Source organism: Scomber scombrus, chromosome 7, assembly GCF_963691925.1.
Source record: "Scomber scombrus chromosome 7, fScoSco1.1, whole genome shotgun sequence".
NCBI classification, from domain to species: Eukaryota; Metazoa; Chordata; class Actinopteri; order Scombriformes; family Scombridae; genus Scomber; species Scomber scombrus.
The window spans coordinates 614,639-641,400 of record NC_084976.1 but is presented as its reverse complement, the minus strand read 5'-3'; the positions used below and the strand labels follow the sequence as shown (position 1 = coordinate 641,400).

Genomic DNA, 26,762 nt, shown 5'->3' with positions numbered 1-26,762 from the left:
AACGGTGAGAAGCTCTTTTAGGAAATCATTGTGCCCCTTTAACCTTTATATACTGTTAAGGATCAAATCTGACCCATTTTTACATTTGAGAAATTTAAAAACACCCTATATACATCTCTTTTAGCTGGACTTTTCCTAATGTTACCCACAGTATATAAAAAAGGAAATGGTGTAACTGAAACACATTTTTGTATATGCAAATGTACAACATTTTAAAGAGACAATTCAAACATGTTGTATTCTTTATATTCTATAAAATGTTCTCCTGGACTATAATAAAGTCTTTTCCATAAACAAATAGAATACACTCTGCTCACTCTGACAGCTTCATTAAGGATTAATCAAACGTGAGTGATGGGGAATTTATGAATGTGAATTGGTGTAGAGACTAATCATGAGTCAGATTATGAACAGTATGTAAGGGTTAAAAAATGAAACTAAATATTTGGGAGCTTTTCTAAGATTGACATCCTCAGTAGGAACCAATGGTCTTGTAGCTAAAAGTCACAGACATGGCCAAGAAGTTCGAAGGTACTGAAAGACACACTAACACATTTTTGGTTTGGGTTTGTTGAAAATAACAACCATGTAGGAAAAAAAGACAGATTGTTGAAATGTGAGGAAAATGAAATCCTGCTAAAACCTCCACAAACAAGATTCAAGGATCTCTACAGAGACTCCTTTCAGAGTTCAGTAATCATCAATGATCTATTACTATTGATTATTGTTATTACATACAGGAACTTAAGCTTTTTTGTTTCAATTGCAATTTATCATGATGTCATTATGAAATGTATTCATTGGATATTAATAGAATAATGAATCCTGAATGAACAGTCTGTGTTGTTTCTTGTTCTTAGGCGCATTCATTTTTAAGTTATTGTATATTTGACCATGTAATGGAATATCACTCATTGTGAAAATTGTGATTATGGTGATAATTACATGCACCAACAGATCTTGATTTGAGCTTTCATATCATCTAAGATCAGTCACAGCAACATTTTGTGAGTAATGAAATCTTTTAGGGATTTTGTAGGGGCGCAAAATCATCAGGGGTGAAAAAAAGAAAAAGATGCACTTCCCCTGTGGGGGTCTGGGGGTATGTAAATCTCAGCTTTTCTATTGCCAGTTTTCTCAGTTTTAACTCTTTAAACCATCTACGTAACTTTTCAGCACATATATTTCTATTTTTCCTATTATTAAAGGAAGAAAATATTCCCTAAATATATGTGTATATATGCTGAAATAAAGACACAACTTGACTTTCAGATTTATTTATGAAACTCCACATCTCAAAAAAGAAAAAACTGAACACTGCATAAGACAGTTTAGTGTGAATCAGACATGAACGTAATGACCAGCAGCCCTCTAGTTTAACCACACAGCAGAGAGAAATGGCTCTAGAATCATACCTGTACATACAACTCATGCAAGAGGCTTGTTAACAATGCAGAGCAGTGATGGAGTTACTGCTCTGTCTACACATTTCACCAAACACAGAGGAGTGCACACATCCATCATCCCAGTGAGAGGTGGAGACAGCTCCTGATGCAGGGAACTTTCAAACAGGGAATGTCAGATTTAAATGTCATACAGTAAACAACATCAGTGCATGACTGAGGTCAAATCCAAACTGTCACTCATACAGTAAGAATATAACAGCAACATGTCAGTTCTTTCCAGACCGAACACAACAACTTACTTATGGCAAGACACTTTGACCCCGAGTTCAGACAGGATCCAGCTCTGTGGTGTGACATCCTCCCAGCACAACAGACAGGAGACTTTGGTGCAGACATGGTGAAAGGGGGCTTGTGTGTGTGTGTTGTGGGGTGATTGTCATTCATTCTGCCCACTGTGGTGCAGCACCACATCATATCACATTTAGTACTGAACACACACACACACTCGTAGTTGGGCACATCTGTCCGTGGAGTGTCAGTGATGGAGTGTGATGCTGGAAGTCTGGCAGGGTCTGTATGCATACTAGCTCTCAGAACAGGAGTAGTGATCGAATGTTCTCACTACACTTCAATACCGTCACTAACCAGTTATGTTCCACATGTGTTTGTTACTGGTGGAGGGTGAGCATGTGAGGATGAGACAGAGTGAGGGTCCTGACACACCAAGCTAAAGCAGAAGCTCCAACTGATCACAGCACAAAGACTCCAGCTGACAGCTGACACAGAGACTAAACAAACTAGTACAATATGTTATACCACTGTGAACCTGGTGCAGTCATCTTCATTAATATGAATTGAAATGAGGATGTCGGATAAATTATAATTTAAGTTTTACTTTACTTGTGGAAAAGAAGGCACGAGTGAAACAAGTAGGAAGTGATGGCTGAATGGGTCATTAGAGAGCTTTGTCTGTCTGCTGAGTCAGCTGAAGTGTGGTGTCACATACTGTACAGCCTGTGGGTCCAGCATTTACTCCCAGATGTCATCTTGATGTGTCAGAATTCTCACAAATCAAACAGTTGAACATGAAACAATCCAATATGTGTTGAACTGTGCATCTGAACAGGTTCATAAACTGATGGCAGGACTATCTGAAAGAAGCCCAGCAGTTTACATCCCTGTAGAACCTGATAGTGTAAAAATGTCCTGATAATGTAATTAAGTGCATTTCCCAGTAATGTTATTACAATATTGGGAAATTATTGCATTATTGGGTTCTACAACAATAAGGTTAACCCAATAATGTAATAACCTCCCGTTCATTTAATAATTTATTACATCATTGGTATAGAGATTATTACATTATTGGGAAATGCACTTTATTACATTATCAGTAAGTTATTACATTATCAGGTTCTACAAGCCCTACATAAGCAGAATATACTGTGCCCGTTTATTGTCCTCCTCACAGATTCACCTGTTCCACTCTGTGAGCTGCTGCTGGCACCTCCTGCTTCCAGTTAACTAACTACAGAGGCTTGAACATCTTTCAGTCATCCAAGTGAAAGGCTTTGGGATCTTGAGAATTAACGTAAAGTGAAGTGGTAGAGCATCTAGTGGAAGCAATACTTGCATCTTTCCCCAATTTGGCTTAGTTGGGTACTCTGATAATACCCAGTATGGAGCTTATTATATTATTTTTACAGTAACTAGAAACAGCACAAGTGCTGTTGATTGGTTGTTATAGGAGATGTATTTGTTCTGATGGCATTGAAGTGTTAACTGGTTAAATATTAACCTTAGTATTGTATCAAAGTCTAAACTCTGCTGTTGTTTTCAGCACAGAAGTTCTGAGAGGTTGTATGCATACAGTAGGAGCAGGATGAAAGGGGAACAACAGCAGACCCAGGAATCTGAAATTTGGCAGCCGGGGTCAGAGAGTAAGCTGGGTGCTTCAGTCGTTGATCAAAGCCAGGATCATGCTGGAGAAACAGTGGTGGCAGACGTGTGTGTTAATACCGCACAGACAGTGACACAGCCAGCACTATTAAACAGTGATCGTATCATAAACAGTATATGCTATGACTCATACCTGTACAAATAAATGAAGAAGCAGAGCAGGTGGTAGCCCAGTTTGATCATGGCCTCCTTCATGTGGGACTTGAGCTGACCCCGGTTGTGGATCTCAGTGGGGTCAAACACGCCCATATTCCCCATCGGAACCTTCACGTACCTGCAGGGAAAACAGGGATGAGCAGAGTAAACCCAGCGGCCTAGATCCACATGAACTGTGTGTTTCTCCCTGCAATATGGATGAAATCTGGGCAGTATACCTATAAATGTTCCACACTGCTACAGGAAAGTTGAGGAGGAAGATGAACCAGTGCATGGAGACCAACATCAGCATAGTGGACAGACACTGTCCAACCATCTCTGGAATTACCCACTGAACACACAACATATCAAAGACAGAGCTTATAAATCAGAATACTGACATTAAACAGCTTCTAACAGCTTCTGTAGTCAAACAGAAACTTGCATATAATACATTAAAACATCATGAGTTTAAAAACAAGTAAACATCTCTGAGGAGTGTATACAAGCTTCAGTTCACTTACTTTGTTGAGTTTGGAGCAGCAGGCTCGAGCATTGATGTAGTCACATTCTAGATCAGACAGAGTGATGATCTGAGCTTTAAGTCAAGGTGCATGCAGTGTATAATGAAATGGTTATGACAACACAATATATCAGGATGCTGTAGAAACAGGGAGGAGGTTTCTAGCACAACTTCACCTTCCAAAGTGCATGGAGAAGAAAAAAAGTATGTTATTCTGTATATTAACATTAGACGGTAACTGCTCTGCTATTCTATTTTTTCCCCTCATTGAAAGACATGTGAATGCCTCCTGTTGACGGCAGCGTTTCATTTATTTACATACGGTACGAATATATACATATGTATTGAATTGAAAATTCAATTTCAACATTATCTAAGGTTTTTCGACATCTACTGTAACCACGACAACCACGGACGCATTGGGCTGAAAAGGTCACCAGTTAACACGGTCACTGGTTAGACCGAAACACCGGCACAGTCACTACTGAAGAAACAGATTCCACATCTCTCTTGTTGTGTAGCAGAGTCATTTTTGGTTGATCCAGATGTTTAGAAGAGCCTTTGAAGGATCTGGAAATATTGTCAGAGTAGCAGTTAGTGTTTTTAAACGAGCTCCTGGGTTTATAAAACATTCATTCATGATGAAACTTGATGAACGTGTTGCTAAGAAATGAAGCTAAACCTGGGGCTAACCTAGAATCTCCATATACAGCTATACTGATGTAAAACCTTCAATGCAATGATAATGATGTGTTAGCAGTCTCTTGTCCACACTGTATCACATCGTCACACTGCTGCTAAACAGCTTCATCTACCACACACTTATAGCAACCGGTTAGCTAGGCTGCTACCGTTCATTTGCTGATAAAGAAAACCATTTCGACGAGATTACACATTTGGCGAACACGCACCCCACCCCCACACACACACACACACCAAAAAACACAATGCTGTGAAGGATACAAAGTAGACTGAGAGAAAAATCAGTGCACAACAGTCGACAAGTGACAGAATGAACACTGCCGCTTCCATTTTTCTTCTTCCTTTTCCGGCCACTTCCCGAGCCAATATCTGACCCGAGAGATGTTTATTTTAGTATATTACTGCCACCTAGCGGACTGGAGAGACAGCGCAGCACCGCTTATCACCAACATTGGTGATCATGTGCTGCAGGGGTTACTTGTTTGATTTGTGAGATAAGAGGTAACTGTGCATGAATGTTTGCTGAAAATATTGTGTTTTTCCATATCCTAGAGAGACTGCCATTACATGTTTGTTTTCAATTTAAAAAAATCAACAAAACATGAAATATACCATTAAAGCATCATTTGGTATGGAACATTATAGTACCAATATATAGTTAGCCATAGCTTAGTATCAACAGTTAACTCATAATTTCCCAGAAATAATAGTAATACTATACAGCTAAGTACCTAATACACAGAAAATATGTTCAATATTTGTGTGTATAGTGGTGCTGCTATTATTATCAGTCTCTCTCTCTCTCTCTCTCTCTCTCTCTCTCTCTCTCTCTCTCTCTCTCTTTCTCTCTCTCTCTCTCTCTCTCTCTCTCTCTCTCTCTCTCTCTCTCTCTCTCTCTCTCTCTCTCTCTCTCTCTCTCTCATGGAATAATGTTGGGTTCCTTTAAATTAAATTAAAGAGTACAGTCCAGACCTGCTCTATGTGAAAAGTGCCTTGAGATGACATCTGTTGTGATTTGGCGCTATATAAATAAAACTGAATTGAATTGAATAATCATATTTTCACTCAGCTCAGAATCCAGAGTCCAGAATGACTTAAACACAACAAATATGAAGAGAGCTGCCTCTGCAGAATAGTGACTCATCCTGCTGTCACTCATGAAGAAGTGGGCAGGGCTGCAGGGGAGAATATGAGAATAGTAAACTATGAAGGAGGAAACAAGAGGGAATTTTTTTTTAGCCCAGTAAGGATGCTTAAAAAGGAGAGTATCACTCTGCCTGAGGTGAAGAGACACAGAGAGGAGAGGAGAGGAAAGAGGGAAAGAGAGTTTAGAAAACAAACACAGAGAGACAGCAGAGAAGACAGCAGCATGGCCTGGGTTGCTCTTTGCTTCTATTTGCACATACTTTTCCTTTTCAGTGGCATGTCCTCTTTCCAGAATAATAAGGATATCAGGGTGCCTGGAGCTACAGCCCCAGGAGATATCATTATTGGTGGAATCTTCCCTATTCATAAAGCTGTAGAAAAAAAGAATGACTCATTTGCACCCCACGTTCAGCAGTGTGTTGGGTAAGTCCATTCAGTCTGATGCAATCAATGATAAACAGACAATGTTTTGGCTTGTTTTACCCTGTTTTAGTCTGTGTCTATCATTTTGTCCTATGCGTGCAATCACCCAAGCTCACAAAACTTTACATAAATTGAATAAACTATCATAATAATTCAGTTAAGTCCTGTGAGGAATCAGTGTGATGTTCATTATTTTTAATAGAGGAAGAAGTAACATAAAAGTAGTAACAGCACAATGTAAATGTTCAAGTAAAAATAAATATTAGATGTTAATATTAGGATATAATTACAATATATAATTATAAGAATAATAACAAACCAACCACAAATTGGTTTGTAGTGTGGGCATGAAATAGAAATATTCAACTAAACCAAACATTAAGGGTCAGTGACAAGTAAGGGTTGGTAAGATGACAAATTCAAATATATCTTTAAAAATAGTTTTAAAAAGCAGCATCACGTTTGTTAAAATGTATATTTTGTATTTTTGTTGTTTTTATGACATTTGAAATGACATTTGCAACTTTTTTTAACCAAAAGTAAGACAGTGCTCCTGAAAGTGTCCCATGGTGTAACCACAGAGAATGATACATATTAAATATTTCAATCATCTACAGTGTATTTAGGTGCATGTATAAAAAGAATTGCTTCATTTTAAAACATAAAATGAAAAGAAAAAAATTGGATTCATTTCAATTTTAATGCATTTTGTCAATATTGAGCAGGACATCCTAAAAACAACAATTATTTTCTAATAAGTTGGGGCCAATGATGTAAAATTTGTTAAAATTAATTACAATCTCAAATACATGAGAAAGGAAAAATATTAGAAACAGTTTCAATATAATGCACACTACCACCACCACAATCTCAATAATAAACATAAAGTAGAATTATCACCTTTCTAGCTATGTCCCAAAAACTGAAAATCTATAAGTGTAACGACCTCAGACAGGAAGGAGGACTCAAACGCTTAACTCGAAGGGAATTTATTAAACAAAAAACGCTCTCAAGGAGGATGATAAAACGGAACAAAAAACGCTCACTTGGAGGACAGAATGAAACAAGGCTTCTCGGGCTGCATGACGGTGACGCTGACAAGACAAAACGAACTGACACAAGACAAGGGAGACAAGGACTATTTGAACATGAGGTAAGGGGACACAGGTGGAACCAATCAGGGGCGGGGTTGACAATCACAGCGGAGGGAAGGCACACAAAGGGAGGAAGTCAAGATCTGAAACAAGAGGGAAAAGGTGAGTACAAAATAAAACAGGAAGTGCATGACAGGACGGGACATGAGTGACTTGACTAAATGAAAACATAAAGGACCAACACATGACACAAGACAAGACATTAACAAATTTGACGAGACATAACAGTACCCCCCCTTCTAGGGCCGACTCCTGACGGCCCAGGACTCCCAGAGTGGGCATAAAAGTCCCTGACCATACCCTTGTCCACAACAAAACGTGAAGGGATCCATGAACGCTCCTCTGGACCATAACCTTCCCAGTCCACCAAAAACTGTTTCCCACGGCCACGGTTACGAACCGCCAGGAGCTTCTTAACAGTATACACAGGCCCGCCACCGACAATCCGGGGGGGCGGAGGGGGGGCGGCGGCAGGCACCAGAGCACTTTCCCTGACCGGCTTGATCTTGCTGACGTGGAACGTGGGGTGGACCCTCAAGGACCTGGGAAGGCGTAGACGCACAGACACAGGGTTAATGACTTTTGATATGAGAAATGGACCCACAAACCTGGGAGCCAACTTCCTGGAGTCGACATGAAGGGGCAAGTCCTTGGTGGCTAACCACACCCTCTGGCCAGCCCTGTAGGGAGGAGCTGGCTGTCTGTGTCTATCTGCCGCTGCCTTCATCCGAGCTGAGCTCCGGAGGAGGGCCCGCCGAGCACCGGCCCAAATCCGCTGACAGCGTCTGACCATGGCATGAGCGGAGGGGACCGTGACCTCCTTCTCATTGGCAGGGAACAGGGGAGGCTGGTAGCCGTTGACACACTGGAAAGGTGAGAGACCTGTGGCAGACGAGGGAAGGGTGTTGTGGGCATATTCCACCCAGACGAGGTGGTCGCTCCAGGTGGTTTGGTTCTGGGAGACAAGGCATCGTAGGCACGTCTCGAGCTCCTGGTTGAGGCGCTCAGTCTGCCCGTTCGACTGTGGGTGATACCCGGAGGACATGCTCACCGTGGCACCAAGGAGCCGGCAAAACTCCTTCCAGAAGCTGGAGATGAACTGCGGCCCTCTATCTGAAACGATATCACTGGGAAAACCATGGATCCTGAACACATTAATCATCATGACCTCTGCAGTCTCTTTGGCAGAGGGTAACTTGACAAGAGGGATGAAGTGTGCCATCTTGGAGAAGCGGTCGACCACTGTCAGGATGGTCGTATTACCTTTAGACAGCGGCAGTCCTGTTACAAAATCCATGGAGATGTGGGACCATGGTCTTTGAGGGACTGGCAGCGGGTGCAGCAGGCCTATTTGGGCCCGAGGTGAGGCTTTATTTCGTGCGCACACGGGGCAGGCCGCCACATATTCTGAGACCTCCCTTTCCATGGTCGGCCACCAGAACCGCTGCTTGATTACATAGATGGTTTGCTTGACGCCTGGATGACATGTGAGCATGGACGTGTGAGCCCAGTGGATTACCTTGGAGCGTAATGACAGAGGGACAAACAAACGGTTTTGTGGACACTCACTTGGTGCTGGGCTCACATCATTAGCCTGCTTCACCTCTGATTCTATCTGCCATGACACCGCTCCAACCACACGGTTCAGTGGAAGGATTGTTTCGGGTTCTTTGGCAACAGGTTCAGGGTCTTGAAGACGGGATAGAGCATCTGGCTTAGTATTTTGTGAGCCTGGGCGAAAAGACAGTGTGAAGTTGAACCTGTTAAAGAACAAGGTCCATCTAGCCTGACGTGAATTGAGCCTTTTAGCTTTCCTGATGTATTCAAGGTTCTTATGGTCGGTCCAGACTATAAAAGGTTGTTCTGCCCCCTCCAACCAGTGCCTCCACTCATCTAGAGCTGCCTTGACAGCCAACAGTTCCTTGTTTCCCACATCATAATTTCTTTCTGCAGGTGTCAACTTACGTGACAAATAGGCGCATGGATGCACCCTGTTGTCTTCGGCGGACCTCTGGGATAACACTGCACCAATGCCCTGATTGGACGCATCAACCTCCACCATGAACTGCCGCTGGGGGTCCGGAACCGTGAGCACAGGAGCTGTGGTGAACCTTTCCTTGAGGGACCGAAAGGCTTTCTCGGCTTGGGGGGTCCACTGAAAAAGTATCTTGGAGGAGGTGAGTGCATGCAGTGGTGCAGCAACAGAGCTGAAGTTACGAATAAACTTTCTATAAAAATTGGCAAATCCCAGGAACTGTTGTACCTTTTTCCTGCTGTCCGGAGTTGGCCAATTAGCCACCGCACTGACCTTTGCTGGGTCCATCTGTACCTTGTTGGCCGTGATAACGTAGCCCAGGAAGCTGACAGTAGCTGCATGGAAGTCACACTTTTCACCTTTGACATAGAGCTGGTTCTCCAACAGCTTCTGAAGGACTTGACGAACATGAAGCACATGTGACTCCTCATCTGGTGAAAAAATTAGAATATCGTCGATGTACACAAACACAAAAATGTTCAAAAACTCTCAGAACATCATTCACAAATGCTTGGAAAACAGCTGGAGCATTGCATAGTCCAAAAGGCATGACCAGGTACTCGTAATGACCATTAGGAGTGTTAAAGCCCGTCTTCCATTCGTCTCCTTCTCTTATCCTGATGAGGTGATAAGCATTCCTGAGGTCTAACTTGGTGAAGACGGTGGCCTTTTGGAGCAATTCAAAAGCAGATGCAATTAACGGAAGCGGGTAACGGTTCTTTACGGTGATGTCATTAAGAGGGCTATAGTCAATGCATGGCCTGAGTGAACCGTCTTTCTTACCCACAAAAAAGAAACCTGCACCAGCTGGAGAGGAGGAGGGTCGGATTATTCCTGCCTTCAGTGAAGAGGTTAGGTATTCATCCATGGCCGCTCTTTCCGGCCCAGAGATGGAGTAGAGACGCCCCTTGGGGATGGGGGCACCAGGTAACAGGTCAACGGCACAGTCAAAAGGTCGATGAGGAGGGAGAGACATGGCCTTCCTCTTGTTAAACACATCTTTTAAGTCATGATAGCATGAGGGTACATTACATAAATCTGGACAGTCAGTGTCAATGCCCCTGCTGCGTTCACCTCCTGAGCTCTCAGGGATGTTGGTCTGCCTCACCTGATTAACTTTACATGAGTGTGCACAGTCTCCTCCCCACCCCTTGATTTCCCCTGAGCGCCAATCTATGTGAGGGTTATGTTTTTTAAGCCACGGAAACCCCAAAATCAGTGGATGCTGTGCCGAGTTAAACAAATGAAACTGCATAACCTCGGTGTGGTCGTCTTTGAACGTCACCCGAATGGGTTCAGTACAATGAGTCACTCTAAACAGTCGACGACCATCCAAGGCACTGGCCGTTACCGGATGGGTCAGAGGAATAGTCTTAACCTGGTTCTGTCGAGCTAAGCTCCAGTCCATGAGACTTTCGTCTGCCCCAAAGTCAATTAAAACCCCATGAGTAACTGTCTGGTTGTTGATGGAGAATTCTACCTGGGTCAGTTGACGAGGAGGAAAGGCGGAGGTAAGCCTGCTCACCAGCGCTCTCCTCATGGCTGGTGAGCTCGACCCTTTCCCCAGACAGGTGGCAAGTTGATGGCCTGGCTGGCCACAGTAGAAGCAGCATCCCTCTTGCAGACGACGCTGTCTCTCCTCTGCAGTGATTTTGGTTCCCCCCAGCTGCATAGGTTCCTGTGGCTCTTGGGGAGGCCGCATTCTCCCAACACCTCCTGGCATGGGAGACGAAGTGGCCCTTGAAGGTTGGAATCCCGCAGAGTAACCTTCGTGACCTGGAGGACGACCTGCAGTCCGACGCCGCTCTCTCTCCCTTTCTCTGAGCCTGTTGTCCACCCGAATAGCCATGGCGATGGTGGCTTCCAGGTCCTGGGGGAGCTCTAAAGGTGCTAAATGATCCTTCACAGGCTCAGTAAGACCATTCATAAAAGCATCTATTAGTGCGGGTGTGTTCCACCCACTATCTGCGGACACAGTGCGGAACTCAATGGCATAATCAACCACTTGGCGCTGGCGCTGTTTGAGCTGCATGAGGACCCGAGAAGCATCTCTGGCAGGTGAGGAGTGATCAAATATTTTACTGAAATTATCTTGGAAATCTGCGAGTGACTGACAGATATTAGAGTCTCTGGACCATTCGGCCGTGGCCCAAGCGGCGGCTCGGCCCGTTAAATGGGACACAATGAAGGCAACTTTAGCCTGGTCTGACTCAAAAGCTGCTGGGTTGAGCTTAAAGTGCAGGTCGCACTGGACTAGAAAGGTTCTACAGTCACCTGAGTTTCCAGAGAACTTCTCAGGGGGGGCCAACCGCAGGGATATGGGGGCAACTGGTCCAGTAGGTGCCGCAGCTGGATTCTCTGCCGGTGGTGTTGCCGGGGGGGCTGTGTCTAGGCGCAAAAGGACTTGGTGTAGTTGACCCGCCAGGTGGTTGACCTGAGAAGTGACTGAGGCTTGAAAATCCTCCTGATGCTTGGAGAGTTCCTCCACACCCCGGCCGACGGTGCTTAGCTGCGTTGCATGCTGATGGATATTTGTGACCTGTGCAGCCATGGAGGTTTGGAGATTCTTCAAGTCAGCTGAGTCCATTGTTGGTCAGTTCGTTCTGTAACGACCTCAGACAGGAAGGAGGACTCAAACGCTTAACTCGAAGGGAATTTATTAAACAAAAAACGCTCTCAAGGAGGATGATAAAACGGAACAAAAAACGCTCACTTGGAGGACAGAATGAAACAAGGCTTCTCGGGCTGCATGACGGTGACGCTGACAAGACAAAACGAACTGACACAAGACAAGGGAGACAAGGACTATTTGAACATGAGGTAAGGGGACACAGGTGGAACCAATCAGGGGCGGGGTTGACAATCACAGCGGAGGGAAGGCACACAAAGGGAGGAAGTCAAGATCTGAAACAAGAGGGAAAAGGTGAGTACAAAATAAAACAGGAAGTGCATGACAGGACGGGACATGAGTGACTTGACTAAATGAAAACATAAAGGACCAACACATGACACAAGACAAGACATTAACAAATTTGACGAGACATAACAATAAGCTTCATTAAAATAGAATTTATGGGAGAGCTGGTGTATTGGATTGCATTAAATTGCACAGATGTTCCCAATAAAGTGGCCAGTGAGTGTGTATACAGTATATAATGATAGTGTGTTTTAATATTATATGTATATAGTTAATCCTAGTATACACTGTATATTGTATTGTATTAACAAAGGATACTGTTTAACACAGGCTTGATGAAAGTGGCCTGACAAAGGCTCTGGCTATGATCAATGCAGTAGAGATCATGAATAAATCCCCTCCGCTGGCTGCTCTTAACATCACACTGGGTTACCAGATCCAGGACTCCTGCGGTGATGTCAGCACATCTCTGAGGGCCACAGCATACTTCACCCAGCAGACCTGCTGCCACACAGAAAGCAACACCTCTACATGTGGCCAACCAGTCATGGCCGTCATAGGATCCTCTTACTCTGAAGTATCTATTGCTATTGCCAGGGAACTGACCCTCAAGATGATTCCACAAGTAAGTTGGAAGAAGTATTCAGATCCTTTATTTCATTAAAGTACCAATACAACAATGTACAAAATACTCCATTACAAGTAAAAGTCCTACATGACAAATTCTTCTTGAGTAAAAGTACAAAAGTATTTGAGCTTGATGTAGTATGCAGTATTACAGTAAAAGTACTGCAGTATTATGAGCGATGTAGTATGCAGTATTACAGTAAAAGTACTGCAGTATTATGAGTGATGTAGTATGCAGTATTACAGTAAAAGTACTGCAGTAATATGAGCGATGTAGTATGCAGTATTACAGTAAAAGTACTGCAGTATTATGAGTGATGTAGTATGCAGTATTACAGTTAAAGTACTGCAGTATTATGAGTGATGTAGTATGCAGTATTACAGTAAAAGTACTGCAGTATTATGAGCGATGTAGTATGCAGTATTACAGTAAAGTACTGCAGTATTATGAGCGATGTAGTATGCAGTATTACAGTAAAGTACTGCAGTATTATGAGCGATGTAGTATGCAGTATTACAGTAAAAGTACTGCAGTATTATGAGTGATGTAGTATGCAGTATTACAGTAAAACTACTGCAGTATTATAGTGATGTAGTATGCAGTATTACAGTAAAAGTACTGCAGTATTATGAGTGATGTAGTATGCAGTATTACAGTAAAACTACTGCAGTATTATAGTGATGTAGTATGCAGTATTACAGTAAAAGTACTGCAGTATTATGAGTGATGTAGTATGCAGTATTACAGTAAAAGTACTGCAGTATTATGAGCGATGTAGTATGCAGTATTACAGTAAAAGTAGTGGTTTGGTCCTCTGACTGATATATTATTATTATGACATCATTAGATTATTAATAGTGAAGCATCAGTGTTAGAGCAGCATGTTACTGTTGTAGCTGCTGGAGGTGGAGCTAGTTTACACTACTTTATATACAGTTAGCTAGTTTAGTCCAGTGGTTCCCAACCTAGGGATGGGGCCCCTTCAAAGGGTCAGCAGATGAATGTGAGGGGTCGTGAGATGATGAATTATCCATTGTGTCAAATCGTCATCTGAAAAGTAACTAAATCTGTCAAATAAATGTAATGGGTTAGAAAGTACAATATTTCCCTCTGAAATGTAGAAAGTAGCAACACATAGAAATACAACAATAAAGTACCTCAACGTTGCACTTAAGTACAGTAGCTGAATGAATGAAAGTTACTTTCCACCACTGGTTTTGTGAACTCAGTGAGTGAGCAGGAGGGAGTTCAGCTCTTTCAGAGGACAGATGATGAGCACAGTGTTGACTGTCACAGGTCACTGTCACTGAAGCAGCACAACAGGTTTAGATGATAAACATTCTGATAAACATCAGCCAGACTTTTTATGCTGTTGCATGACTGTGTAATTAAAGTCAACCCTGTTTAAAGAGGCTGGACACAGTTTCGAGGTGAGGCTCAGAGATGAACAGGAACTAAACTACTTTGTCGTGTCAGAGTGGAACTATAAATGTGACAATTCAAACAGGAACTGTACATTTTTATCTAGTTATTAACACGGCCATTTCAGTCTAATTTTGGGAAAATGTACAAAGATATTGCAACAACATCAACAACTACTTGCCAGATCTACTTTTACTTTCATTTGTATGTTCAGGGCAATCTAAGCTTTCTAACAATGTATGGCATTAATATATATGTTTAAGGGTTGGTGTTTAAAACATTCAGAAGAAATTTCGCTACCTCACAACTTCCGACCTGTCCCGTTGGCAGAACAGCGTGTTTTAAACGGTTACAGTTAAACCTGAAGAGTATGGTCCTTTTATATACAGTCTATGGTATGGTCTAGACCTACTCTATATGTTAAGTGCCTTGAGATGACTTTGTTGTGATTTGACGCTATATAAATAAAGATTGATTGATTGATTGATTGAACGTGCAAACTAACCGCTAACTCACCTCAACTTTGTACACTTTCTTTTTCATTGATGCCTGGACAGTGCCCTTAATTAAACCATCAGGAAGAACAGTTACACCCTGTACTCTATTGGAATTATACGAATTCAGTCCCTTTTTCACTCTCACAGACATGTCACTACAATAAGATGTGATCGTAAAAAAGGTTCACGGGTTCCGCCATTGTTGTTGATTACTAATCGATGCCTTTGGACCCGGAAATAGAATTTTCGTCATGCGTGACGTCAGACTTAACAGCCGGATGGAGTATGGAACTAGTGACACGATAACAGATTGTCATATATGGGGGGAGATGTTGACTCCTGTCTCAAAAATGGTCTCTGGTGTCACATGTGAATGTCCACCTTGATCTTTCTCTGGCTGTCCACTGGCCATCAACAGACTGAATGAACAGCTAAAACAGACATCAGCTGTCTGTGAACACCAGACCAAACCATATACTCATTCTGGGAAGAGGTCAAAGGTCTTCAACCATAAAGACAAATAAGGTCATTCACATCCACTTTGCTCATTACAAAATCATTTTCTCACTATAATGTTAACGTTTTGTCATAATAGTTTGTTCTTTTATTGTGACAAACACATCCCATGGTTCTTTCTCCAAATGAGATGCAGAGTAGATAATATTCTTGTAAGTGTCTGCATGTTGGAAATGATCCCATGCATGCTGTTTAGTAATAGCAGAGTTTCATTATGTGTTAGCCCAAAAAAAACTTGATCAGTCCATCCAGATGTGCACATGCATCCATCACTGCTGTTTTTATGATACAGATGCAATCTAATATTTCAATATTTAATATCAAATATCTAATATTTTAAACACTGTTCTTGTTATGAGTATTCTTTCACATTGTAATGAGAAAATGTACTTGTTTTAATTTGAATAACAATATCATTATAATAAACTTTCCCCCCCTATTATTTTTCATGTAATTAAATGGGAATGAATCTCATGAAAATAATATCATTGGTTTTCTTTCCTCCAGATCAGCTATTCATCAACAGCTGTGACTCTGAGTGATAAAAGTCGCTTCCCTGCCTTCATGAGAACCATTCCTAATGATGAGCATCAGACAGCTGCTATGGTCACATTGATCAAATCCAATGACTGGAACTGGGTAGGAATAATTACCACAGATGGAGATTATGGACGATCGGCGCTTGACAACTTTGTGTCCCAGGCCTTGGAGAAGGGAATCTGTGTGGCCTTCAGATCAGTCCTTCCACAGTCTGAAACCAATCCAGTTGCTGATATCAACCAGACAGCCAGAACCATCTCCGAGAATCCCAACGTAAAAGTAATCGTGTCATTTGCCAAGCCATCTCACATGAAGCACCTTTACCAAGAGCTGAGGAATCAGGCGCTGACAAAAGGAAACAACTTAGAGTCATTAAAAAGAGTGTGGGTGGCCAGTGACAGCTGGTCCTCCTCTGGCTTTGTACTGGGAAACTTAACTATGGAGGACATAGGACAAATTGTAGGCTTCACCTTCAAACATGGAAACATGTCATCTTTTTGTGAGTATCTGAGCAGGCTGGAGGCAGCTGGACACAACTACACAGGGAATAACTCCTTCCTGAGAGAGTTCTACAATCAGGTGTCTAATTCTGTGAAGACCCCCACAGAACATCTTCAGGCTGACACTATCTACAGTGTTGAGATGGCTGTGAGTGCCATCGCTCAGGCTGTGGCCTCTATCTGCAGGAGGAGAAACTGCAAAACACCAGGCACAGTGCAACCCTGGGAGGTATTCACATACTAGACTGTGTGTGTGAGTGTGTGCTGGGTTCTGTGTATGGTGTGTTCTTTTATTAAAAAGACAATAGAAGAATAAAAAGACAAATACATCTGATTGACAAGAGCCGTGACACTGTTAACACAGTAGTTGGTAAACGCTTCAAGTAAAGGCGTGGACTGCCTGTCCACCTCAAGGTGGTAGGTTAAATTCATATAACAACTGAAGATAGGGTTTTGACAGTTCAGAGAGTTATCCCCACATTAAATGTGATTTGCATGATTTGCATGATTATCATAATAACATGAAACTAACAACACCCTTCTCACACCTGGGGAACTGCTAGAACCACCCCCCCCCCCCTAAATTAACATTTTCTGGTAATTAGTCCACAATGCCGTACTAAAATAGACATGGTTCTGAGTTGATGATTCCAGAGGGATTTCCTTGACAAAACTGCTCAACCAAGTAAATATTTATCATTCATTAAATGTTTTCATGTATGATGAATTAATTATATGTTTGCATAACTGAGCACTATCTCTATTATCTCAGTACTCAGTACACCATACTTTAAAGTTACATATCAGTTTCTTTCTTTAAATATATATAAAAAAAATAATGTTACTATTTTTTCTTGTTGGTAAACTTTAGGTCAGAGCACATTGTTTACAGTAATTATGATAATTGTGCCACAGTCATTGTGGTAATCATTTCTTAACGCTAGAATACTATGGTGCCTTAAACATTTGGGTCAGATGACAAGGGATTAGTGCTGTTAACTGAATGTCTTCTCAAGTCTGGTCATACAGTACATACATTTAATATGCAATAAAATGTCATTTTTTATGTAGGTGGTACAAGCTCTGCGGGAGCAGGAGTTTAAGCTAGAAGGGAAAAGGTACAAGTTTGACAAAGGAGGAGACATCAACCTGGGCTATGATGTGACGATGTGGAGGTCACATGAAGGGAACATTACTGTCCGTAATGTTGTGGCTGAATATCACCCAGACAAAGAAACCTTCACCTTCATTAACCACAACACCTCTGAACAGCTGCCTGAATTGAAGGTATACCCATTGCCCTCATTCTGATATCATTTTGTACATATACAAACACACAGACACACATGTACCCACAGCAGTGTGTGTAAACTGAAAACATGCAGATTATTAAAGCTAACATAAGCAATACTGAAAGACAGGATTTCTGTTTTAATATACAAAAGTTTTGTCATGTGTGGAAAGTAAAGTGGCTGTGTTGTGTTCCAGCTGCAACAACTGCTGGTCACTGGAGCTGATCATGGCCACTCTAGATAATCCTTATAATTCCACCAGATACACCACAGCATGTTTCTGAAGCATCCCACGAGAAACTCTCTCAAGGCATTATGTAGAGTATTGCAAGAAAACAAATCACAATAGAATAGAATAATTCATTGTTACATGGTCTCTCCCTGCCTTCCTTAGAAAGTCACCTCAAAATGCTCAAAAAGCTGCAACCCTGGACAGTCCAAGAAAACAGCAGAGGGTCAACACACCTGTTGTTACCAGTGTATCAACTGTACAAAGAACCACTACTCTGATGAAACAGGCAAGATACCCCCCCACCCACCCACATATACACACACACACACACACACACACACACACACACACACACACACACACACACACACACTCACACACTCACACACTCACACAATGGCACTGGATATATTTGCATGCATGCACAATGACTAATAACCATGCTCAGAAGTATTACCTTGCTAAATTTAGTGTAGGTATTAAAAGTGAAAATACTCATTTTGCCGGAAGCCGGCTCCTGTGACAGATACTGTATATTAAACCAGACCAGTACGACAATAAAGAACTGCCACAGAAAGTTTGATGAATTTTTCTCAGACTTTAATTTTTATGAAATATTGGAAAAAATGTTCCCTCTTTGGGCATCAAAAACATTTTTTGGCAAGAATTTCTCAACAGCTCAAACGTCTGTAACATGACAACGAGAAACACCTACACGCAAGGTTTACAAGCCACAAGGTTATAACAAAAGACAAAAGAAACCAGTTGTATTTGACTTGTAGCTTCCCTCGTTATTCACATCCACTTATGATACATGTAAATCAAGTAAACTGAATAATCAAGTTAGGAATGACATTCTCGCACCAAAAGCCAGACTATGCTGTAAGAACATGTGATTAATAGACTGAGTCATGTGGTACCTGTGCCTGTACTCCTGCAGATATGGACCAGTGTCTGAGGTGTGACCCAAACACAGAGTGGTCTCCTGAAGGTAGCTCCAGCTGCCTGCCCAAAACCCTTCACTTCTTCCACTGGGAGGATGGCTTTGCTGTCGTGCTCTTGATGTTTTCAGCCATAGGTATCCTCCTGTCTCTCCTGGTGTCTGCTCTGTTTCTACGTCAGCATGACACTCCTGTAGTGAAGGCTGCTGGAGGACCGCTGAACCAGGTCGTCCTGTTCTCTCTGGTTGTCAGTTTCATCAGCGCCATGCTGTTTGTAGGCCGGCCCAACGGCTTCCAGTGCAAGGCTCGACAGGTGCTCTTCGGCATGAGCTTCACTTTATGTGTCTCCTGCATACTGGTCAAGACCCTGAAGATCCTGTTGGCCTTCCAGTTCAACCCTGAGCTGCAGGAAGTTCTACGGAGACTCTACCAGCCTTTTGTTATTGTCATTGTCTGTGTGGCCATACAGGCAGCCATCTGCATCTGCTGGTTGGTCCTAAAAAGTCCATTTAATGACACCGAGAAGTTTCCAACTGCTCTGCTGGAGTACTGCCATGAGGGCTCATATTTGGCCTTCGGAGTGATGTTGGGCTATATAGCTGTCTTGGCCTTTGTGTGTTTCATCTGTGCCTTCAAAGGGCGTAAATTACCACAGCAGTATAACGAGGCGAGGTTCATCACCTTCAGCATGCTGCTTTACCTCATTTCCTGGCTGCTTTTTGTTCCTGTCTATGTCACCACTTCAGGAGTGTACCTGCCCGCTGTGGAGATGGTGGTCATTCTCATCTCCAATTATGGCATCCTTAGCTGTCATTTCTTCACAAAGTGCTATATAATAATTTTTAAGAAGAAGCAAAACACAAAGAGCGTTTTCAGGAGGAAACTGTATGAATATTCCAGTGAAACCACAAAGTCATATTCTGTGTTTCAGAGTTCAGCGTCATGGCAACAGAGCAGCAGTGAGTGCAGCATCATCAGTTATCCGTCCCTCTCCATGACTGCAGCCGATTCTTTCAAACCTGTGATGGTGACAAACTGCAGAGTGTGCAACTGCACAAGTTTGCACAGAGGTATAATCACACGACACAATTGCCTCAGAAGAAGGACCAGCATATAAACTATCACTACTGTGCCCCAGTAACTCACTGGTTAAGATGCAACCCATGTAACAACAATGTTCATAAATCAATTCCGGCTGTGGGCATCCTGGTCACTCTCTTCCTCTTGTTTCCTGTCTACTCTCTACTGTTGCTGCAATAAAGGCCTAAAAATACACCAAAAATAATGAACATTAAAATGTAGATTTTGCAAGTTTTTATTGTTAAAATATATATATTTTACAAGATTTGAATCCATTACTGTTTTTAAGTCAATTTTTGTATTTGTCATTTGACTTCATTACATTCTTCTGTGTGTTTTATGTGCATTGTTTTTATGATGTAATAAAGTCTGTTAAGGTAGACAGAGACACTGAGCTGGGATCTCTCATCTCTAAAGAGCTAAACCTTGATGAGATCCATTCCTGTCTATCAGTTCCAGACATGACCTTACTCGGTCATCGACCTTACTCGGTTTAAAATCGTTCACAGACTTCACTACTCAAAGGCTTGGCTATAGAAACTTCCTGTGATCCTCTCATCATGTAACGCATAGTCTGGAAGAAGCTGAATTATTTCACAATTTTGCACTTCATCCTAATTTAGTGAAGCAATGATCTATGATCTTTAGATTTCTACAAGGCTTGGGTAGTGTCTGTGTGTTTGTTTCTCTGTGTGTGTGTGTGTGTGTGTGTGTGTGTGTGTGTGTGTGTGTGTGTGTGTGTGTGTGTGTGTGTGTGTGTGTGTGTGTGTGTGTGTGTGTGTGTGTGTGTGTGTGTGTGTGTGTGTGTGTGTGTGTGTGTGTGTGTTACATATTGTCAATTTACAATTATAGCTACACGATTTGGGAAGTGGGTTGGTCTAATTTTTAGATTTTTATAAATCACTTGATTCTGTTGAACATCCCTTCATTCTGAAAACTCTTATTTTGGATTTGGTGAGAGATTTATAAATGTAATGGGAATACTACATAATGCAATCAATAGTTGTGTAGCCCTAAGACATGGCACCTGTTCAAGATGTAATATCATTTTTTAGGTTACAAGGGCATACAATATATTGAACATAAAACATAAAAACATTTCAAAGCATCAAGACAAAAATACATAAAATGTGCATTTAAACAACACTGAAAACAACAACACATAAACAAGCAGATAGGTACAGTTAAAGAGTAACAAGAAAGTATGTATCTAATTTACTGTAAAGTTGCAGTAAACAATAATGTTTTGAGCCCTGATTTAAATGATCTTAAGCTCTTAAGTTGTTCTTATTACTAGATGTGTTTAAGTTACTTTGAGATGGCCCTATTTTTCTGTTTTATTGTTATAACTTATATATTTTGAATATGGTTTTGTTGCTTTCGGTCTTTTTTGTGTATTTTATAATGTATATGACAGAAAATGTGCATTTTTGTTTGTATATGTCAAAAGGTTATCTTTGTGTCCAGAGTGTAAACTCACATTGTTTATGCTGTTTTAAACTAAACATTAAAGGAATATGTTTCTGTAATATGTGGCAAAGTTTTAATCATTATTTTAGGGAGTAATGTATGTTTTGCATTTAATATAAGTTACAGTGAGTTATAGTTTTATTGTATATTAAACCCACAGCACAGTGAACTTAAAAAAGGGCTCAGAGGCAGGATGAGCTTGTGAAACCCAGTTGCTCACTCTCTGCACTCACTAGCCTCAAATCACCTGCTTATGTAAGGTGCTCCTGTTACCTGTTACCTCTGAGGTGGACCTCAGAGGAAGAGGAACTGCCTGTGCCCTCATTTTATAGTTAAAGACCCCTTTGGATTTCTACTAACAGAGACACTTTTTATTGATCATTTTTTCTTCATCTGAAGACTGGTGTATATATATATATATATACTCTTATTATATATATAATAAGGATAACTATGCTGCAGTCCAGCAATTCATACAAATATATATATATAGTAGTAAACTGCTACCAGACCCATAATACATTCTCCTGAGTTGTTACAGTTATTCAGTCTCACTATGTTTTATAATAAGCTGAAGCAGTGGTTACAATAATCTTTTATAAAATGACATGGTAATACCAGTGAAACAAACAACGCTTCCTGTATGAGATAAACCTAATAAACACTAAGTGGCTGTAGCCATGAACAATGAACTTGAATTGATGGGTAATAGTGAAGGGGCTTTCTTAGTATTTCAGCTGCAGTCTCTATGTATCCTACTTATTACCAGTGGTAATTAAAATGTATCATATATTTACATATATATTCATGAATACTTAATAATTAAGGGACAGTAAAAGGAGGGCTTAGTGAAATTTCCATGGCCAATGTTTGACTGTCCATGCCTCCAGAACCTGATCTCAATCCAATAGATCATGTTTCAAAAAAACTCCAAAAGAAGCCAGGTGAAGGTGACTGCAGTACAGGCTCTTATATGTGTCCATAGAAGGCTTCAACTTTAGGTCACCTCCAAAGTGTATAGTCCCGTTCTCATGTCTGTCTCTTAGTTTGATGTCTCTCTTTTCACAGCTTGACAAATGGCTGTAAAACCAAAGGTTGAGTTTGTTTTCTCTTTTAAATTTGTTCTGCTGCTTCTTTTCTTGTGAAGATTATTTAACCTGTTACCACATTTATGTACACATAGGTCATGGCATGTCATGGTGGCAGAGACGAAACAAAGCCATTATTATTATTACATCTATGACGATGAGTCCCTTTGCACGAAAATGTCTGTGGTTAGCCTGTAAACAGCCTCAGGTAATGCTTGTCATTGAATTTCCACGCTGAAAATCCCCGTCTCTGAACCTGTCAGTCTGGTTGAGCAACAATAAATAAGATAGGAGAGCAGAGGAGAACCGTGACAACTTTAAAACTTTTCAGTTTGTTAATATACTTTTTCTTATAGGTGTATTTTTCTGGTAAAAACACATTAGGATAATGCAAATCCGACAATTAACACTATCTCCATTTGTTCCCAAAAAAAAGGCCCCAAGACCAGTTCTGAAGACTGCAGGAGAAACCTAAAATTATTATGAGGAATGTAAACTCCAACCAAACTGTAATAAGATATAAGCACTGCAATTCACAGCAATGTAATCTTTTGTCACTGATACTCAAGGATATAATTACGTTCAACAATAAAGTACCCCACAGGGTTTCCATTGTTTTACTGGACATGTGTATGTATAAGTGAGATGTCAACAGCTTGACTCCTAAAATTCATAAAGTATGGCAATTTTTAAAAAAACATGTAGCATCTTGTACTGTCTTATTGTTCAGCTATCTGTGGATCCTTCTTTCACATATGCAGTACTCCACAACACCTGGAAACAGATATAGATGTGTAAAAGTGGTTCCCTTTCAACATGGAAAGCTCCTGCAGTTAAGGGGATCCATGCTTAATTTCTTCAAGCAGACACTTGAGAAGGCGATGCATTCACTGATCTTTTGTTAACATCTAAGATGGAATAAAGAACCCAAAGCCTAGTCTAATGGTCCTGTTATACTTAGGAAAGGTGAACAGTGTAACTTTTAAAACTGAAGAGGGATCACACAAGGGAGGTCTTCAGTGGAATTCTGTTGAATAGAATTGAGGTCTTCTCTGGACCTGAAGTGCTTGGAATATATTTCACAATACAATAAAATAAAATGCACTTGATGTAATATGACTGTTCATGCTTTTTAATATTTTGGCCTTTATTTGATAGTGGGAAGTGCAGAAAGACAGGACCCAGGGATAGAGAAGGTCATCAGTTTATCTAGATTCTAGATTTTGCAGATGATATTGTCCTGTGTATGTACGTATACAGTTTAAACCAGAAGTTTACATACACTGTATAAAAAGACATAAAACCTTTATTTCTCACTGTATGACTTTATATCAGATGAAACCGTTCGTGTTTTAGGTCAGTTAGGATTACAAAAATTATTTATATTTGCAAAATAATAGCAGAATAATGAGAGAAAGAATTTTTTATTACTTTCTTCAAAGTCAGAAGTTTACATACACTAAGATTATTATGCATTTAAACAATTTGGGAAAGCCCAGATGATGATGTCATGGCTTTGGAAGCTTCTGATAATTAATTCATTAATTGACAACATTTGAGTTAATTAGAGGCAAACCTGTGGATTTATTTTAAGGCACACCTCAAACACACTGCTTCCTGTGCATGTGACATCATGGGATTATCAAAAGAAATCAGCCAAGATATCAGGAAGAGAATTGTGGACTTCCACAAGTCTGGTTCATCCTTGTGTACCATTTCCAGGTGCCATATTCATCTGTTCAAATAATTATATGTAAGTATAAACACCGTGCTTTGGTGCGAAATGTGAGTATCAACCCCAGAACAAAAGCAAAAGACCTTGTGAAGATGCTGGCTGAAACTGGTAAGAGAGTGTCATCATCCACAGTGAAACGAGTCCTGTACCGACATGGTCTGAAAGGCCACTCAGCGAGGAAGAAGCCATTACTCCAAAAGCGACATAAAAAAGCCAGATTACTGTTTGCAAATGCACACAGGGACAAAGACCTTCATTTTTGGAGACATGTCCTGTGGTCTGATGAAACTAAAATTGAACTGTTTGGCCATAATGACCATCGTTACATTTGGAGGAAAAAGGGTGAAGCTTGCAAGCCTGAGAACACCATCCCAACTGTGAAGTATGGGGGTGGCAGCATCATGTTGTGGGGGTGTTTTACTGCAGGAGGGACTGGTGCACTTCACGAAATAGATGGCATCATGAGGAAAGAACATTATGTAGAAATATTGAAGCAACATCTCAAGACATCAGCCAGGAAGTTAAAGCTTGGGGGCAAATGGGTCTTCCAAATGGACAGTGACCCTAAGCATACCGCCAAATTAGTTACAAAGTGGCTTAAGGACAACAAAGTGAATGTTTTGGAGTGGCCATCACAAAGCCCTGATCTCAATCCTATAGAACATTTGTGGGCAGAGCTGAAAAGGCGTGTGCGAGCAAGGCGGCCTACAAACCTGACTCAGTTACACCAGTTCTGTCAGGAGGAATGGGCCAAAATTCCAGCAAACTATTGTGAGAAGCTTGTGGAAGGATACCCAAAACGTTTGACCCAAGTCATTCAGTTTAAAGGCAATGATAACAAATACTAATGAAATGTATGTAAACTTCTGACTTTGAAGAAAGTAATACAAATTGTCTAATAAATTATCTTTCTTATTATTCTGGCATTAAGCAAATATAAATAATTTTGGTAATCCTAACTGACTAAAAACAGGAAAAGTTTCGTCTGATACAATATCAGACAGTGAGAAAAAAAAGGTTATGTGTCTTTTTATACAGTGTGTGTAAACTTCTGGTTTCAACTGTATATTTCAACACACATTTACATATTCAAGGACAGAGAGACCGAGAATTATTATACTGAGATCATCCAAGAACACTATCTGAATTAACAGTATATGACATCAACATCACATCATGACAGTAAGAAGAAAGGCTGCTCTCACTGTGCAGAATGATGTACATGCAGAATTTGACACTATAGAGAGCTGTTTTCACATCCATCTGCTAAACTAGGCAGAAAGTTTCTCTGTTCTCAATGAAAATCAGATTTTAGATATTGGGTGGGTTTGGGGTTTGGTTAAACACACCATGGTAGTAGTCTAGCACCGTGACTGGTGCATGCCTTCTTGTCTGTTTTTTGGGGGGGGGTTTCCTTTCCTACGCTGCCACTGTTAGTAAAAAATCAATAAAAAAGAGCAGTGAACAAAGGAACATCTGATTTTAAGGGTGGGGCTTACAAGCATGTTTGTGATATCACAACTATCACAATCATAGTCCAGTATGCAACTTACACTAATGTGATGTGGAAATGTAAGCCTCCAGTGCACAAACACTGAGGATGTACTTTACAGTGAAGGAGGAGACATCAATATAACAAGAAGATTTCACTTTTTTGTGGAAAACCATATCAGATACATATAATTACTATTTTGTACACATCCTAGAACATGTCTGGAGCAGATCTTTTGCTAATGTTTTTGTTTTGTTCAGCATGATGTAGATACATTGTAGCCAAACACAGCAATTATTTTTCCATCCAATTCTAACTACAGAAGTGTGAGGTGTTTGAACTCCTCACAGACAGAAGCAACAGGGCGGAGAACGTGGTTTAGTCTCAGTTGACGGGTCAGTGCATCCAAGTGTGACAGGTTTTTATTTCAGTGAGTTGACTTATGTTTCACACTGAATGGTTCAGTTGGGATTCTCCCTCCTTATAGCACAGACAATGAAGAAGCTTGTTCCCTAAACTGCAGTCATATTTTTAGTTGTGGTGTGCACTGATGGCAGTCTACTGTCCATAAATATTTCTTCTAAAAATTAATGCTATTTTGTTTATGATTCATAATCTATTTCCTTCTTCCCTTGAGTTTTACATTTGCATAAAAAGTCAGAAACAGGGATACATTTTAATTTCCTGTAGTTGTGCCTGTTTATTAAAAGAACAAAAAAGAATAACTTTGTGCCATCCTCAATATGTAAACCTGTATGGTGTTTGCTGGGACTTTCCTCTGAAGGCTCCAGCTGAACCTCTGGAGAGTAGACTTCAAGGGATTAAAGACAGGTCCTGTAGTATACTGCAGAGGTTACAGAGGAATACAGAATCCTGTTCTAACAGAGTTTCATGCAACTTTAAAGGAAATGAAAATTTGTCTTGTGATA

At 40.9% G+C, this 26,762-nt stretch overlaps 2 protein-coding genes across 3 annotated transcripts; one reads left to right on the top strand and one right to left on the bottom strand.

The window, feature by feature from the left end:
- Positions 1–1,275: 1,275 nt before the first annotated feature.
- cnih4 (cornichon family AMPA receptor auxiliary protein 4) lies at positions 1,276–5,059 on the bottom strand. Of its 2 annotated transcripts, XR_009925375.1 has the most exons (6): positions 4,987–5,059; positions 4,025–4,093; positions 3,740–3,852; positions 3,499–3,639; positions 1,516–3,388; positions 1,276–1,481 (listed from the first exon to the last, which is right to left on the bottom strand). XR_009925375.1 is itself a non-coding variant. In XM_062422625.1 (5 exons), exons 1-5 carry the CDS (start codon positions 5,053–5,055, stop codon positions 3,361–3,363), a joined length of 420 nt encoding a protein of 139 aa, XP_062278609.1. In that variant the 5' UTR covers positions 5,056–5,059; the 3' UTR covers positions 1,276–3,360. The 2 variants fall into 2 exon arrangements, 1 of the variants encoding a protein (XP_062278609.1); XM_062422625.1 differs by having other exon boundaries at positions 1,276–3,388.
- A 915-nt stretch (positions 5,060–5,974) lies between these two features.
- Positions 5,975–20,085, top strand: gprc6a (G protein-coupled receptor, class C, group 6, member A). The gene is made up of 7 exons (XM_062422336.1): positions 5,975–6,007; positions 6,164–6,294; positions 12,731–13,025; positions 15,971–16,732; positions 17,575–17,790; positions 18,190–18,313; positions 18,968–20,085. The coding sequence occupies exons 1-7, from the start codon at positions 5,975–5,977 to the stop codon at positions 20,083–20,085; spliced, it is 2,679 nt and encodes an 892-aa protein (XP_062278320.1).
- Positions 20,086–26,762: the final 6,677 nt, after the last annotated feature.

Excerpts from the sequence above, each read along its gene's own strand:
- cnih4 (XM_062422625.1), bottom strand. The coding sequence starts at position 5,055 with ATGGAAGCGGCAGTGTTCATTCTGTCACTTGTCGACTGTTGTGCACTG. Across the intron at positions 3,853-4,024 it reads GCTGCTCCAAACTCAACAAA|TGGGTAATTCCAGAGATGGT; the intron begins GTAAGTGAACTG and ends TTGTGTGTTCAG. Across the intron at positions 3,640-3,739 it reads GCAGTGTGGAACATTTATAG|GTACGTGAAGGTTCCGATGG; the intron begins GTATACTGCCCA and ends TTTTCCCTGCAG.
- gprc6a (XM_062422336.1), top strand. The coding sequence starts at position 5,975 with ATGCTTAAAAAGGAGAGTATCACTCTGCCTGAG. Across the intron at positions 6,295-12,730 it reads CACGTTCAGCAGTGTGTTGG|GCTTGATGAAAGTGGCCTGA; the intron begins GTAAGTCCATTC and ends TGTTTAACACAG. Across the intron at positions 18,314-18,967 it reads CCACTACTCTGATGAAACAG|ATATGGACCAGTGTCTGAGG; the intron begins GCAAGATACCCC and ends GTACTCCTGCAG.